This window comes from Melopsittacus undulatus, chromosome 3 (assembly GCF_012275295.1).
Source record: "Melopsittacus undulatus isolate bMelUnd1 chromosome 3, bMelUnd1.mat.Z, whole genome shotgun sequence".
NCBI lineage: Eukaryota > Metazoa > Chordata > Aves > Psittaciformes > Psittaculidae > Melopsittacus > Melopsittacus undulatus.
Window position 1 is genome coordinate 82,313,059 of NC_047529.1, and position 18,051 is coordinate 82,331,109.

An 18,051-nucleotide genomic window follows, 5' to 3' on the forward strand; every position below is an offset into this window, starting at 1 on the left:
AACCTTACTTGTAAGGCACACACAATCCCTAAACCCTAGGAGCTTCATCACAGTTATTTGCTTATTTTTACTGCCTTTGGGAGTTTAATGCAGAAAGCACTTAGCACTCACAGATTCAATCCCCTTACCATAACATTGGGAAAAATATATAAACATTTTCTGGGCAAATAATGTCAACTTGTAGATGAGTATTTATAAACATGGTAAAGACCTTTGAAAACTAAAAAGTGTTATGGCTACACAGAAAGAACCAATTAAAATGTGCCCTGAGGAAAGATAAGACAATTTTTTCTAGAAGGCTTTGTGGAATATGCCATGGACAAAGCAAGCAAAATAATAAAGAAGAAAGTAATTCTTTATTTCAAAAGATTTCTTAAAAGAGCAAAACTCACTGTGCACTGGTCAAGTTGCCTTTGAAGTCCTTCAGTATTTCCGTGTACAGCCTTTTCTGTCATTAAAAAGTCTTTCACACCATCCATCCACTTCTGAACGACTTTTGAATCAGCCTAAATAAAAAACAGTAATGAAGAGTTGATACAATACCATGATGAAGAGTGTATGGCTGTTGCATTTCAACTTCTAGCCATGTCAAAAAAATTATTTTACAAGCTTCTAGCATCACCCTGGTTTTGAATCAGACCACCTCTGGTTTAATTTTTTGTTTTGTTTTTGTTCTTTCCAGTTTCTGTTCTCAAATTTATATGAAAATTAAATTCTGAATTGTGATATTCTCATATCCATGCCACAGCATTGTTTAACTGACACAGCACTGCTCCAGGCTATCTATGACAGAGAAACACAGAATCAAGCAAGGAGGTAAGCATGGCTCCAAGAAGTATGTGGTTATTCTTCATATGAAGGACCTGGCTGAAGGCTGGGAATAGCATTTTCCTGACAAAAGAAACCATGTATGACTGCTTTCACCACACTTGTCCAGAAGAGACACTGCACTTCAAGGAAAAGACAGGGCCCTATGTGTGTGTGCATATATGTATATATATATATACATATATATATACATATGTGGGGAGAAGAGGAGGGGGTAATGCTGAACATACTTGGCAGGTTGAAGCTATGCTGGGAAAGCCATTCCTTTACAGGGAAACACAGGCATAAAAGAAGAATATCACAGATGATTAACCTAACCAATATAGCCGTTTGAGGTCAATAGCAGCTCCAGTACTCACCCAGGCAATGCATACGGGAAAAAAAGAAGCACATACACAATTTCAAAGTTATCTGACCTAACATCTGGCAATTGCCTTTTATCCTGCAAAGAGGTAGGTGGGGAGGGAGGCAGGAGGGTTGACATCTTCCCACAGAATTGTGGATGTTGTCAGTCATCCTTACAAACAAAAGAACCAAACTTTGAGTAGGGAGAAAGCTTTTCTTTGTCCTGGTTCAACTGAGTTATGTGACTGTCGTTTTCTAATAACATAGCTAGAAGGTTTTTTAATCAACTTTTTTTTTGATTGTTTGGTTAGGTTTAAGAGATGGCACCTTTTTATTCTGACACAATTGTCATCACAGAGCACTGTTATTGAGAAGCTGAGTTAAAGCTCATCAGCTTAACCTTCTACTCTGAACATCACCAAGGAGGAGAGCACATAGTTTCCTTAAAAACCTTGCAATAACAGTTCTTTCAAGATCAATACAATACATACTGCTTCTCAAAAAAATTCTGCACTAATGAAACCCCATTAGACTAAGATCATGTTTATTTTTAGGCCAATGTTACCATGAGAGGTCAAAGTCATGAAATTTTCTTCATTCCTTTTCCATTTGGGGGAATTTCCTGCAGCTGATTAGCCTGAAAATAATTTTCCAAAAAAACAGACCCCAGGAGGCTTAACTGTGAACCATGGCTTAATGTAAAATAATACATATTTATAGAGGTTGCCATTTGAAAAGGCATTTTAATATATAACTAATTTAGCTTGCTTACAGTAAGCTACTTACCTAAGTAGCCGGAGTGAACTGAATGGGATTACTCACAAAATTAGGAACACATTTAAATGACTTGCTGAATCACAAGCCAAGACCATAAAAGTTCAGTGAAGTAAATGCTCCTTGCACTGCACAGGTAAATAATTACCAATGGCCAAATACCCAGTGAAGGCTGTTGGTGTACAAAACTCACAAATTTCAGACATGAATTAAAAATCTGTATCAGTTTCTATAATTTATTCTAGGCAAGAACAAAAATCACATGTGTTGAAATTTAACTTGTTTGCACCTAGAAAAACCACACAATGTATAGCCATGCAATAGATTTAAAGGAACTGAAGGTAATATATAATCAAAGACATAGCAAGCCACACGGTATTAGAGGTATGATAACAGAGAATAAGAGATACATAAATTTTCCTGTAGAAAATATTAGACATAAAACTGATCAAATAAGCCTTGTCTATTTTTCCCATCACATATTACAGACAGTCTCGCAGTAAAACGCAGATTGTGTCACTAATGCAAGTGTTGTCAGCTTGGGGGAGCCTCTGTCACATCACAAATCACAGAAGGGCCACCTGAGCTGCAGGACCCACAGGCAGATCTGCCAGAGACTTGCTCATCAGGCCAACAAGGTCATTTTAACCTGTCTGCTCACTGTTAAAATCAGAATACTTACACTCACTTCCTTTTCAAAAACCTTAATGTGGGGAATGCTGTTTGGGGAAATGACAGCTTTTAAAGGTGAATTAGCAAAAAGGGAAACATCAAAAGTAAACCAACACTTGTGTGTAGTTGCACATGACTACATTTTCCAAGGGTTGCCATCCACTTGCTCCTTTTTTTTTTCCTTTTCTTCCCTACTTTTAATTTTTTTCCACCCTTTAATAACCAAATGATTCATCTCCTCTCATAATCAAGGAGATACTACCCAGCCATTCTCCAAACTAATCTTGTGTCTATGGTATGACATCGCCAGTACTGATCTATTCAGTGCCTGCACCAGGACCATATACACAGTCTCCTGCATCAACGTTTCTTGCAGTGCAAGTTCCATCCTGATCTGCCCAGTACTGTCCACAGCATTTTTATTCAACTTGTTCTACATTCTCAGTTTTAGTCATACAGTGCTAGACTGCAAAAATCTCTGTATAGATTAGCACCACTCCTTCAAAAGGAAAAATCAAGGAACATAAATACATGACTGCCCATCACTGACAGCTTTATGAAATATTTAGAAAATACAGGAACTGTATACTTAAAAATTCAGTTCATAAGAAAATACCCCTATATTTCTACAGATGGCACCACTACATATTTCTTCCCTTTTCAATTATTTAATAATTACTTCTATTGTTTCTTCTGCTTTCTTTTTAAGCTTCTCTACTTTTTTTTAAGGTAACAGGAAAGCTTTAACATCTCAGGACAAAATTCCATCCTCAGATCTATACAATAGAATGAGGCTGCAATGCTCTGCTCTCCAGTAGCTTTTCTCATGGGCATAAAAATACCCCTCTCTCATCAGTGAGTGCTTCATATACAACATCACTTTGGACAGCTGTAGAGAACAGGGCACTTCACCTTTGGCTGGAAAAACTGCATAACTGATTACTAAATAAAAACCTACCATGCTAATACTGCACACTGTGTACACCACTCTCAAGTTAAACAAGACAGAGAATTCCAGTTTTCAGGAGCCATTCTTCACTCAGTTAAAGATGTGATTTAGGAAAGTAGGTGCATGTACAGACCACTCAACTGTACTTGATTCAAGTGTAGAAAGAGTTCTGCACTTACAAGACATAAAGGGAGAAAAAAGTGCTGCTGAAACCAATGATATAAGTAGGTCTTCCTCAATATAGCTATAGACAATCAAGCCAACTGAAAAGCTGCAATCATTGGAACAACAAGACTGATCAAAAGTTGCTGCACAAAGGACTCTGAGGCAGGCTTACATGCAGAATATTTATTCTGTCACGCTAAATAACTAAGTGCAACCAGAAAGAGAGGGAGGGGAAGAGAATGAGACACAGTGGGTTATTGTACATTTAGGTCAAGTCAGGAAGAAAATTAATGAGGAAGTGGTTGCTGGAAACTCATCACCAATGACTTAACTAAGCCTTAGAAGCTAACTTCTTCTAGGGTCCTGTACAAGTGAGCTCACTTTGGGCAGTCAGCTCCTGCTGAGCAGCAGCATCAGCTCCTTCACAGTTCCACATCCTACAGGCTGCTGCAAGTAGCTATGGAAGGATAAGTTTGAAGAAACCAGACTAAAAGCAGAAACTCTTTCAAATGCAGGTGCACAAGTACACATATTCCTGAACATGTCTTTTAAGGGGGGGCATGGACAGCTTTTATCTTTATGCTTCACATAATACAGCCTAACTAGAGAAACACACACTTTTTCCTCTGAAAACCTACATAAAATTCTTCCCTCTCTTCGTAGCTTGGTTTGCGGATTCCATTTACAAGTTCACAGGCCTAGACTGGACTACCATACCTATTCTATTCATACACACACATCTCATACACATACTACTAGGAGCAGCTCAAGTCCTGAAACAAATAATTAATGAAAAACATTTCTGAGCAGGAGCAAGTTTTTCCTCCGAGCCTTTCTTCCCAAAGTAAAACTTAGTATGACTTCTTCCAGATTTAAGGTTTCGTTGGTTGGGGGGGGGGGGGAGGGGTGCGCGGGAAGAGGGGATAGGGAGGAGCTTGTTTGTTTTGCTTTGGGTTTTATTCGACTGGGGGGGGGTTGCTTGTTATGGTTGGCTGGTTTTTATTTTGTATTTAAAAGATAAGACAAGGCTTTTACTGCTTCTGAAATATCATCAGCAATGGCTTGTCCAATTTTCACTACAAAATCAGGCATGCCAATTACCTGGCCTTCCTAATTTACATTGCAGCTTAAACACATGTATCTAATCTTGCCTAGTCATTAAAAATTCTGTCTGGCTTAAGATAAATTAAAAACAAACAAAAAACACAACACTTAGTTTCAAGATTGAATCCAATATCCAATAGAAACAGCTTTTTGCTTCAGAAGGAAGAGCAAGACTGAAATAAACCTTTGGGAAAAAGTGGTAGTGTGCCTGCATGGCACCAATGTTCTAAAACAGGTGCATGCAGCAAATTGCCTTTTTGGGTTTTTGGTTTTGTTTTTTACAAATTGTGTGATACATACTCTGTTAAATGGAAAAGAATGCAAATAATTCCATGCATTAAGATGCTTAATGCATGTGAAAAATGCAGATTTCTGTAAGCTAATGTGCATGTGTCTTCACCCCAAGAGATGGAGGATCTCTAAAAGCACCTTCTTGCTTTTTGAAGCTTAAAGTGCAATATGAAGATGAAAATATGAAACAGAAAAAAACCATCTAACCAGGAAGTACTGAGTCAATGTCAGTTAAGTTACTTAAGCACTTTTCTCTCCCCTCTTTATCAATATGTTAAACATCTAAATACACTTGCTTTTAATCCTTTCATTTTTAAACCATTGGGATTTTTTGTCATACAGGACTTTACATGTGTATATATATATCTAAAAATATGTAAGAGTGTTGATTAATCTTAATTCTTCAACCTTCCTTCATAACACTTCAGAGGCCACCTGTGGGAACTGGAAAGCTCACTATACTATATAAGCATTGTCTTTAGTTCCTTCTTGAACAGGCTGTACTATTTTTTATTACTGCTGACAGAAATCCCACTTGAAGGAGCAGGTTTTCTGTAGCAGGTACAGAATTTCAAGTTTAGATGTCAAAAGCACTGGGTGTCTGACACCAACTGCATTAGAGAGCACACAGGTACTGGTAGGATTGAGCCTTCAACAGCACAGCTGAATTATCCTTGACTTCAGTGTAACCTTTGCTTCTGATATTGAAAGACAAGTAATCCTAGTTTTAAGTGAAAAGTAATTCTATTAGAACATAAAATAATATCTTAGGCATGTTAAAAGTCCTCTGCTACCCTACTACAAATACACTATACAGACCTTTGACCTCTGCCACTAGAGTGGCCCACCAACATTTCGTTTCTCAATCAGTATCACAGGAACCCCTGCAGGAACACAAAACGCTATAAAACTAATTAATTATCTAAAAAAAAAAATCATTTTACCTCAAATAATCTCAACTTGGACGTAATTTCCTCCAGTAGTTTAACATCTTTGGAAATCTTGAGCTTTAACTTGTCCCAGTGTCCCTGCACATACTTGAACTCTTGTGTGTACACCTTTTTTATATCCAAAGAAGCATGTTTCTCCAAAGCCTTTGTTTCTTCAGTAAGTTTATCTATCCTGGGTTTCTGATCTTCTAGTGTCTCACAAACCACCTAGAACAAAAAATAAAAAACCAGTACGTCTGATTCCAGTATTAGCCATACAAGAGATACACGCATACAAGTGCAAGTACATCAAAGGGTTTGTTGTGCAGAGAACAGATTCAGTGAAAAGTGATATTCCAGTTACTGCAGTTATTGCAGCAGAGATGTGCAAAAAACCTTTTAAGCAGCAAAACCTTCAGCTGTTCTACTGGTGCAGTAGCAGATATTACAGAATGGTCTCTAAAGCCTGAGCAAATAGCTAAACACACCCAGGCACCTTTCCTGGGCTGTGGGGTAACATCACTTTGCTAACTAAAGTTAGCAAAAGTAGTGGCTACACTACACCACAGTCATAAAAGAAACTGCAGTGGGGACACAACAGGACCTCAGGTGTTGATGTTAGTTTGCTTTGGTTTTTTCATTCCCTTCACAGATATATATATACATATTTATAACAAAAGAGAACAAGCATTAACACTTGCACAAACAGGTTCAGTGTGTCCTTTGAATTTTGTCAAGTAAAATTATTGTAACAGCTAGTTGCATTAAAAGCGCTGGGTACACGAGTTCTAAAAGTTACTCTTCCAGCTGGCATACAGGAAGGATACAATCGGAATATATTCACTAGGACATTGCTGGTATGAAGAGTCACTTGAGCCGAAATACCTAATTTCTTAATATTAAGGAAAAAATAACAGCTGAGGGTATAAGCCAAGACATGAAATATGCTGCCACTCCATTCAAATGGTCATTTAAGTCCTGCTTTAAATTTAAAGAGAGATACATTGAATGAACACATGAAACCATTACTAACTTCATTAATTTAACTTTGCTAGTACATATATTTAATGTGTACATGTGAGACATGCACATATATTTTACTGTATTATACTGAGAAAGAGTCTTCTTTTGATATGTTTATATTCTCAATTTTTGTTTTGTATTTACAGGAAATAGACAGGATAAGATGTATCATTTCCTCTAAAAAGATAGTGAGGTATCAATGAGACTGAGAAGAGGGATGTATATCCACAAAGCAAGTGTTTTCTGTGCACTGGGCAACAGAGTCAATCCCTGGCTTGGGTTTATGCCCAAGCAGTGCCTGCTACAGTGCAGAATGAGCTGGTCAATCCTAGGTCCACAACCATCATTCATGGTTTGTTCCCATTTCCCATCACACTCTTTAAAGCTTCCACACTGGCATAGCATGTCCTTTCAGGTCAATTAGTCTCTGAAGAAAAGGAGGAGAAGGGATTTGGGCAGAAGCAGGAAACAACAAGCCTCCAAAGACTAAATGCCATTGCAATTCAACCAGAATATGGACCAGAAAAATCTCTGCCAACTTTAAAGAATACAGAAGTAATGTTAAAAGAGAAAAACAAAGAACTCAGAAATACGGGGGTTTTTTGTTTTGGTTTTGGTTTTTCTTTTAATCTGCTGCTTCAAAAAACCCAAAGTATTAAATCCACTGTTTACTGGGCTTTTAAAAATATGTATTTGATCACTCTCTGCTGAATAGAGAAGCATATAAAGACAGGCATGGCCTCTTATTACCCAGCAACTGGAGTTCAAGAGCTCTTCCAGAGCCACCTGCAACTGCCTTATGCCACACAGAGAAAAACATGTGTCTGTGAATTAAGCATGATTCCACATACAAAAATATTTGTCTCAGTTTTTAAAGGAAAAACATAAAAATACCACTGCCATAGGATTCTCTTCCCTCACTCCAGCCTTCACTTATCATATCACTTTGTAAATGATATTTTACAAAGCAACTGTTACCCATACATTTTCCCCCTACTTTATAGGCTTATATCCAGAAAAAAAATACTTTCCCTACTGGACAGAATTTGTGCATCAATTACCTTTATGGCTTGAAAGTACTGTTTCCCTTTGAAAGGCAAGCTAGAGATCAGAGAAATACAATTACTCTTCCATAACAGCCAAAGATGATGAAACAGATGATTTGTTAACCAGGTGGCTATGATGCAGCTCAAGCAGAGTGAGCTGAAAGTCAGCTCCCAAGGGAGAGAAGAGCAGCCGGCTCCCAGCTTTCCTCACAACCACTTGGCAAAGGAGCAAAACTTAGACCGGGTCACCACCCTGATCCAACCAAGCTCCTAAGATGGTTCGCCCAGTGTCCTGACATCCATTTTGGGGCAGCTCAGCACAAGGAAGACTTAAGCATGCTGGAGAGAGACTGGGAAGACTACCAAGGTGGTCTATGGTGCTGCAACCCTCCAGAGAAGATCCCTTAGTCTTCTCTTCCCCCAGCTGAGTCAACCCAGTTCTCTTGGCTTCATCTCCTGACACAGGAAGCAAGGGAAGCTGTGATGTCTGCAGGCTTGGAGAATCTGGACATGTCCCTCCACAGCCTGTTGTAACCCAGCTTTCAGCAACCAACTCCCAGAGATCCCACTTCGACACAGCATTTGCTAATAAACCTCTCCTTAAGTAACATTTTAGTTATTGCACTAAAAACAAGGCAGGAGAACGGAGGATGACAATAGTTAAAACAAGCAACTTCCTCACTTCAGTGCAAAGGTAAGACTTACCTTTGCCTGCTGCAGGGCCTTCTCAACCTTACTGGGTTCGCTCAGCCCACTGGTGATGGACTGCTGCTGGCACTCCAGCTCTCTCAGCATGTCCTTCAGCTGCTGCAGAGAGTCCACATAGTCCTGGCTCGGCTGGCTTTCTGTCTCTGGTGCCATTAAACAGAGTAACAGAACAAAATACAAGGTTAGGAAATAGACACGAGACCCACATTACAAGAGATGTGGACATAATTAAAGTTATCAGAATAATTTAGAGAAAAGGAATCATGTGAAGCATTGATTGAATCCTGATGACACCTTCCAAGGGCTAAAACTCTTCTGCTGTGGCAATGTTTTTACTTTCAAGAATATTAAATGTATGTAATAGAAATAATAGAATAATAAACATCCAATGACACCCCCCATTCCCCACCCCCAAAAAAAGATACAAACTCAGTCCCGTCTTTAGGTTTTTCTCTAACACCTGAGCATCTAAATCTCTTGTGTTAGGTGGAATCAACAGTACTCAGACTTCTGCATGTCAAAATACCCACAATTAAATAAAATCTGGGAGCAGATTCTCTTGGAAGGCATGCTAGGGCACATGAAAAACAACAAGGTGCTTGGTGACAGCCAGCATGGCTTTAATAGGGGAAAATCCTGCCTAATTTGGTAGCCTTCTATGACAGGGCTACAAAAGTGATGGACAGGGGTGGAGCAGTTGACATCATCTACCTGGACTTGTGCAAAGCATTCGATACTGTCCCACATGACATCTTTGTCCCTAAACTGGAGTGTCATCAATTTGATAGGTGGACCACTCGGTGGATAAAGAACTGGCTGAATGGTCGCACTCAAAGAGTTGTGGTCAACGGTTGAATGTCTGGCTGGAGACCAGTAACAAGTGGTGTCCCTCAGGGACTGGCGTTGGGACCGATCTTGTTTAATATCTTTGTCGCTGACATGGACAATGGAATTGAGTGTGCCCTCAGCACGTTTGCCGATGACATCAAGCTGTGTGGTTCTGTTGATACACTAGAGGGAAGGAATGCCATCCAGAGGGACCTTGACACGCTTGTGAGGTGGGCTGATGCCAACCTCATGAAGTTTAACTTTGCCAAGTGCAAGGTCCTACACCTGGGTTGGAGCAATCCCAGGCACAGCTACAGGTTGGGCAAAAAGGAATTCATGGTAGTCCTGTGGAGAAGGACTTGGGGGTGTTAGTCAATGAGAAAATGAACATGAGCTGGCAGCGTGCACTCACAGCCCAGAAAGCCAACCATATCCTGGGCTGCATCAAGAGGAGCGTGACCAGCAGGTCGAAGGAGGTGATCCTGCCCCTCTACTCTGCTCTTGTGAGACCTCACTTGGAGTATTGTGTGCAGTTCTGGTGTCCTCAACATAAAAAGGACATGGTACTGTTAGAACAAGTCCAGAGGAGGGCCATGAGGATGATCAGGGGACTGGAGCACCTCCCATATGAAGACAGGCTGAGAAAGTTGGGGCTGTTCAGCCTGGAGAAGAGAAGGCTAAATGGAGACCTCACAGCAGCCTTCCAGTATCTGAAGGGGGCCTATAGAGATGCTGGGGAGGGACTATTCATTAGGGACTGTAGAGATAGGACAAGGGGTAACGGGTTGAAACTTAAACAGCAGAGGTTTAGACTGGATATAAGGAAGAAATTCGTTACTGTTAGGGTGGTGAGGTACTGGAATGGGTTGCCCAGGGAGGTGGTGAATGCTCCATCCCTGGCAGTGTTCAAGACCAGGTTGGACAGAGGCTTGCGTGACATGGTTTAGTGTGAGATGTCCCTGCCCATGGCAGGGGGTTGGAACTAGATGATCTTGAGATCCTTTGCAATCCTAACTATTCTATGATTCTATGATTTCTCAGTTTAAAGAACTTTTAGACTTATCTACCATTTATATGCAATCACATACAGATACCTACTATATGTAATGAATATAAAGTATAGCTTATATAATAGCCATATATTACTTATGAAGTTAAAAATATACAGTACATAAAGTATAAAAGCTAGTATTTATATATATATATAAACACATAAAAATATGTATTACTGTGGCAGTAGGGATTGGGGTTGTGTTTATTTGGGCTTTTTTATATACACACATGTGCACAAAACCATAAAAATAGCAGGTTTCAGTCTGTTGCCAGAACAAATACACTATTTGGGAAGACTGAAAAGAGAATTCAACTTTGAGTGGCATATATTCTACTTGCAGTTTTTAACTCTCATCTCAGATTTTGCTTGAGCCACCCCGGTTTGGAATCCCAGGCAGGAGGCAGCACCTCCCTGGCATTTCAGAATGAAAACTTAAGCAAACAGGATTTGGGATGTAAGCCCCATACTGTGGCATGCACATTATCTTGCCTTGGATTCCTAAGCAATTTCATTACTGCCACAAGTAAAAATTAATATAAGCTTTGCCGTGACTGACTTACAGGTAGCTTTTCAACAGCTTACTGTCAGGACTGTCATACCATGTATAAATCAGGAATAAGTCAGCATTTCTAAAGAGAATCAGAGTTATCTAGCCTTCTCTTCTTAAAAAGCCAGGATTAAAGGGAAAAAAAAAAGAAAGCAAATAGGTTCACTGTCACTAACCGACTGCAGACCCCAAAGGGGAAGAAAATAGTTTAAAAAGCCTCCCATTTACCAAAAAAAAAAAAAAAGGTCACAATTCCCATAAAGCTGCTGGTAGAGATGGGACTGAGTAGCACTCCATTGGGGCATTTTCAGAGGCTCATAGAAGAGACATGAAAAGGAACAGACTTCTGTCAGTCAAAGCCTGCCAGGTTCACAAATGCTCAAGTGACACCACCAATTGCTTCTCCCAATTACACGGCTTTGGGCGTTCTTTTATCTCACACCAATTCAAGCTGTGTTGTAAATAAACAGCTTAAATCCTGAAATGAAATTTCCCTCTGTTCTTTATCAATATCCAATCTGCAGAGAAATAATCATTCAAAAAACCCACACAAATACAAATTTGACATATAACACTATACAAGGTGTTTTTATGACTAGTTCAAACATGCTAGTAATGCCTCAAGTGATGTATAGCATAAAAAAAATGAGTATTTTGTTACATCATATAATCATTACCAGAACAGACAATAGCAATAAAATTATTCAAAAGTATATGAACTCAGAACAGTCATAAAATAATCATTCCTCACAGCAAGCATGAAAGCATACCCTATAATTCGAACATGGCAGACAGACACCTTATTCATACAGTTTTCTGTATGGATATAATCGAAGTATGCAGGCCTGATGCAACACATTATATAGATGGCCTAACAACTTAGTAATTGAGTCTATTTTTATTAAACACAGAATAAAGTATTAATGCTCTTCCATTTGGGGCTGTTAGCAAAACACTTCCTTCAATTCCTCAGAAACAAAATGAGAACTAAGGAAAAAATATCCTAATAGATTTGTGGTCTTTCTATTCAGCTATTAAATATTAACAGAGCTACATATTTTGTGCACTATATTTAAAATCCTTTAGAAGCCAGCATGACTGGTTTGAATGCTCATAATGAAATTTTTAACACAACAAAAAAACCAAGCAAAAAGTGCCTGAAAAGCAAGCCAGATTCCAAATCACTTCAAAGATGAAATTTCCAAAAGGAATTATGTATGACTAATGTGCTCAAAGCATCTATGAAAAAGAATAAATTTCACTTGCAGTTCAATTTTACAAGGTTCTCCTAATCTTCCATTTTTTTTATTTCTAGTATTATTATGTATTTCTGTAAGTGCCAGAGATACACAGCTTTTCAGAGTAAATTATCCACATTAAATATGTTTTGCGAGTTCCTTAAACGTAGGTTCAGGAATGTTGCATCCTTGCATAATCACTTCTAATACCATGGAACAATTTATTTTGTAGCGTGCACAGAGGAGATCACACAAATGTCCTTCTAGGGAGCAAAAAGATTTTGTCAGCCTGACCCAAAGCCTCCCAGAATGTAAATTTTACTCTAGTAGTAAAACTCTACTAGAATTCAGTGAGCTTTCCATCAGCTCAAAATATACATATGTATTGTATATATGTATACACACACACACACATATATATTAAATTTTACCTTTCTTCAGCTGCTGGTGACGTTCCTCTAGTTTCTGACGAGTCAACTTGAAGTGTTCAAGAAAGCTATTCAAGCTCTCCTGAATGAAGTTTGGAGGCATGGGCTGAGAGGTGAGTGCCTTGCAGGTGGCTTTCAGGTGTTCCAGCTGTGGACCCAGGCTTGCAAGGTGAGTCAAGTCTCTCTGTGAAAGATTAAAAACAAAAATCATATTTCACTTGCCTTGATAACACAAAAGTTTTAGTAAGCTACTGCAGCATAGCTCCTCTTTACTACTAGGGCAAGAGCATTAAAGTACTCCTGTGACACAGGGTCCAAAATCTTCCACTCAAATCTGGTGCCCTGGAGGTCTCAAATTTTGAGTTACCCTACGTTACCTTACTGACTAGCCTAAGCTCCACTGGGGCTTTCTGTGCTCCTAACAGCTTCTAATCAAAACTAACTAGTTTCACCAGACTTACCTGACATAAGTCTTTCAGGACCGCTGAGGGCTGGGACGCTGAAGAAGCATAATTTTTAAGCAAGCCATCCTTCTCAATTACAGTCTTTTCAAGAGCACTCATTTCCTTAAAGTATGCATTTATATCTTCCTGGTACTTTATCTTTCTGGCCACTTCTTCCAAATGTTGAACCAAATCCTTCCAGCCTGACAATGTTTTCTCCATCACAGTTTTTATATCTACTGTAGAAAGACCTTCTAAAAAGATGATACAAGCTATTGTTATATTAACTGCAACACATTTTGATTAACAGGCATTTAACCTCTCTTCAAATACAGGTGCACACTTGTATTGACATACAAAATGCTTAGATTCCAAGTACACTATCCATAAAACTGTATTTATTATTAACAGTGTTTTTGCTTTTTATTTCCACATTAATAGCAAAATAGAGCACAATATTCCACTTCCATTCTTTCCCTTTGATAACTTTTGAATTTATAACAATGAGCTGACTCTTGACCATCACGATTTTTGTCTAAACGCTGATAAAGTAGAATTTTGTAAAATAAGCTTTAAGGAAGCTTCTGGTGAATTAATTTTTTTTTAATGATTCTAGACTCCACAAAGAAAAAGGGAAGCAGTAAGATGGAAGGGAGTAATAAATTCATTGAAAAGGTAGATGGAAATCCTGTCAGCCTAGGAGTCAAAGGGAGATATGCAGACATGAGTAATACGAACACCAAAAAAGCAACACAAGAAAACAAGAGGTTATTTCTCACTCACAGTGTGTACATGAAGCACTAGCTACACCATCTTTTTGACAAATCAGTGCATTACTTGAGGATGCAGTGGCAGAATTGAACAGACCTCCCAGCCACTCCTCCTCCATTTATTTCCTCAAGTGTCAGAAGTAACTGACAATTCTGTTACATATGGAGAAATTTCATTGCTATGTACATTCTTGCCATCTCAAGTTTCTGATGCAGATTCTCTTTCAAGGTACTACCTACTTTATATAAGGCATATTTAGGTCATTTGAGCTTAACAGTTCTGTTATTTAGATTGGAGAGTCACATGGAGGGATTTTTGCTTCACTCCTTTAGCATAAGTGGAGCCCAATGCTCTGGTCAAGGCAGCCAGCCAGCAAAAGCTGGAACAAGAGAGCATGAAAGCTCTGTTCCATAGATCCTCCCTGTGCTTAACACTGGCCATACACTTGGCACAACTATAATACAGAAGCACAGCAGCTGCAACTAGTCACATAAGAGGAGCATGCATACAGCGGTAGGTCACTGCCACTATGGCATGGCCTTGTACACCCTCCAAGACAGAAATGGTTGCCAGTGCTGTGCATTATTTCACACAGGCATAGCTTGGCCTGGGTTTGGAGAGAAGGGCTGTCATTCTGAGGTGGACAAAACATACTAGCAGACCTGAACAAAACCAGGGGCTGTAGATTATTTTCTATAGATCCCAACCTTTACAATGGCAGATAATTAGGAAGTAATTTCTGTATGTCATTTTTTTGGTGATACAAAGCAGTTTTTGAACTATGTATTTCTCATTATGATCAACAGATACTGATTTCATAGACATGATCTATTACAGCTGAACAGGTTTATAAAAGAGAAACAGGGGAGGGAGGACTTCTGTCCAGGGTTGAAGACAAGGAACAGCTACTAATTTTTATAACCCAGTCTCCAGGGTAAGTCAGTGGCTTCCAGCCACCAGCTTCAAGGCAACAACACACACTGTAAAAAGCTTCAGCTGCATTAGGCAAGGACAGAAGGACTGGAGATGCTTAGTAGATCAGGGCATCCAGGCAAAAACACTGGCTGGAAAAAACATAATTGGGAAATCCAGTGGAAATCAGTATTTTCCAAAAGGGATTCTGGTCAATATGTAGGGCAGTGACACCAACTTCTCACTTGTTTGAATGCTACCAAGTCACAGTAATTTCACCAGAAGCCAAGTACATAGCAGATCTAAAAGACTGTCTCTGGATGATATGAACAGCTCTTTTATGGAGAAAGTCACATTTCACTGATGAAGTTTTGTCACATTATGAAGCAAGATTTTGGCAAGATCTAAAGATTCAGCTTTCACTGATGTTAATTATAAGTTTCCAGGGATAAGTGTTTTAACTGGCAATCAACGGTTTTCTTATGGCTCTAAGGCTTCTCTCTTGCCTTTGAGCCATAAATTGTGACTATTATCATCAAAACATACTGACAGTTGTTACAAAAATAAAGCAAGCTACAAATAAAAAGATATACACACATTTATCAAGCTTAAATTTGGGTTCAAAATTTCCACTTCAGGACAGTTATATTTTAGAATTTTACACCTGAAATCTCCACACAATTAGAATTAAACCAGCTCCTCCCCCCCCATGTTACTGCCATTTTAAGAAATTATTTCTATTTCGATAAAAATAACCCTTAAAAGACTGCAACGAACACACACACACATTAAACAAATAATACTGTTTTTCTATAAGCCTAAGTAAAAACAAAACACACATCAATAACTAGCAACAGTAACAATAACCAGCATCTCTGAAGGAGAGAAAACGGAGGGAGAGGAAAGGAATATTTAGCGATGCTTAACTGGAGATAGCATATTTCAGTATTATTTCCCAAAACCCCATCTGATTAAAATCACAAAACAGAAAAACCTTCAAGTTGCTTACCCCTTCCCATTTGATCCAAAAGAATATGTCCACTTCGGTTCAGTTCATCTAACTTTTGGCTTTTTGCAACTTTTTCTTTTTCTATCACCTACAAAGTGAACCCCAAAAGAGCACCAAAAAGGTAATTTTTCTTGACACATACCTACCCACCCCTGTAACATGCGTTTTCCCACTACTACCCAAAACACATTCCAGTTTTCTCAGATACAGCACCTTCTAAGATGCATCTTAGCTCTGTTTTTTCAGAAAACAAATGTAAAAAGAGTTAGCTCTCTCAAGCACCAGGAAAGCAAGAAACTAGTACAGCAACAGCAGGAATAAAATGGTTGACAATCTTGCTGTGTGAAATCAGAATTGGGACACCAGCTGAAATAAGTCACTTGTGACCAAAAATTGTAATTATTTAATGTGAACCAGTGGAAAAAAAGACCTTTTTAAATAGTCCCTTCATTTCTGCTGCCTCTGCTGAATAGAAAGGAACAACAACCTGTTCTCTACAGGACCAAATAACAAGAACTATAGCACACTAGTAATCCACTCATAGTGTTTCACTCTCCTTCATAAGGAAATGGTGAGGGAAATTCTATGTGATTACCAAGACTTTTAGAGGAAGAAGTTCCTCCCTTAAGTCATAAGTATTGGTGAATGTTTCTGTGTGAGCCAATGGGTATAATACACCCACGGAGGAAAGACTGTCCTTGTCCACAAGGCCACAACTTCAATATCCTCTGTGATTACAACAAAGTATCTCCACACTAAAATGTTTTCTAAACTAATGTCCCAGGTTGTTAAGCCACTTTAGACTTATTATGGCAAATTCAGAAGCAGGATGCATAGCTGGGAAGAACAAACACTGTCCTACCCACTTAGAACCCAACCATTTGCTTTTAAATGGGTGCTGTTCATGGGAACCTGGTGCTCATTTTGAAGCCTATTTTAAAGGGCTACAAACATCCAGAGAGATCTATAAACAAACTACTGGAAGGGTTGTTTTGGCTTTTATTTCCACCAGCACTGCCATTCCAAACATTCCTACTGGCACCATTTTGTACTACACCACTGAGAAGGAGTCTCATTATAGATATTTTTAAGTATTGTTTTCGATTTCAAGAACAGGTTCAGGTCCGGCTAAAGCTCCACTGAGGCTTCATTCACAGAACCTGCTCAGCCCTCATTGGCAAAACATGCTCATGGAACAAAAAAAAAAAAGGCAAGAATATATTCCTGAGACAGAAGGAATAAAAGATAAAATTACTATTTCATGGATCTCACAGAATCCTGTAAAATTATATATTCTGTCTTGCAGGTCAGTAATGTCATACATGAGTCAGAACTCTCAGGTTTCTCAAAAATTAATCGGACAAACAACATGACCAAACATTATAACAATGGATCCGTTTGGACCTGCACAGTGTGTACAGTGTCACAGCATGATTCAAGGGGTCTCTGAGCAACCTCTTGGTCCATCTCTGCCATCTCTGCCAAAATTACAGAGCTGGTGTCAATCAAGCCCAACTCCAACCAAAACATTGCTGCTTAGTGGAAAAGATACTAATCCTGAAGACAGACAATTATTAGAACTCCAAAGGAGAATTCTGTAAGATATTTTTAAATTTCCTGTGGACTCAACACCAGGAAAAAAATGTGTCCAGCTAGTCAGATTTTTGTATATGCCCAGTTCTGAAACTGTTTAAGTAAAGGACTTAATCCCCACAAAGCATGTGGATCAGCCCACACGTCCAGCTGACGGCCAGCTTAGAGACAAAATATTCACTGGAACGCTATCTCCCCGTTTTACCTTCAGCTTTTCTTTCATGTTTGAAGTCTCTCTCATTTTCTTGTACTCTTTGATGTCTGTGGCCTGAATGGCAGATTTTGATTTTGAAATCCAGTTCAAGAGCTCAGCACTTTCAGCATCAAACCTGGTTTAAAAGGTCAGACAATTTTTTTTTGGTCATTTTTCCCTATTCGGTAGGACTTCTGATTT

General features: G+C 38.9%; 1 protein-coding gene across 1 annotated transcript in view; it reads right to left on the bottom strand.

Annotated features, from left to right (window-relative positions):
- Positions 1-18,051, bottom strand: part of UTRN (utrophin) — a 377,071-nt gene that overhangs the window by 265,130 nt on the left and 93,890 nt on the right. The window contains exons 17-23 of the mRNA XM_034061252.1: positions 17,863-17,986; positions 16,065-16,152; positions 13,391-13,626; positions 12,933-13,113; positions 8,832-8,977; positions 6,073-6,285; positions 393-506 (exon numbers count right to left, since the gene is read on the bottom strand). Of these exons, the coding sequence (XP_033917143.1) occupies positions 393-506; positions 6,073-6,285; positions 8,832-8,977; positions 12,933-13,113; positions 13,391-13,626; positions 16,065-16,152; positions 17,863-17,986 (1,102 nt within the window). The remainder of the gene's footprint in view (positions 1-392; positions 507-6,072; positions 6,286-8,831; positions 8,978-12,932; positions 13,114-13,390; positions 13,627-16,064; positions 16,153-17,862; positions 17,987-18,051) is intronic.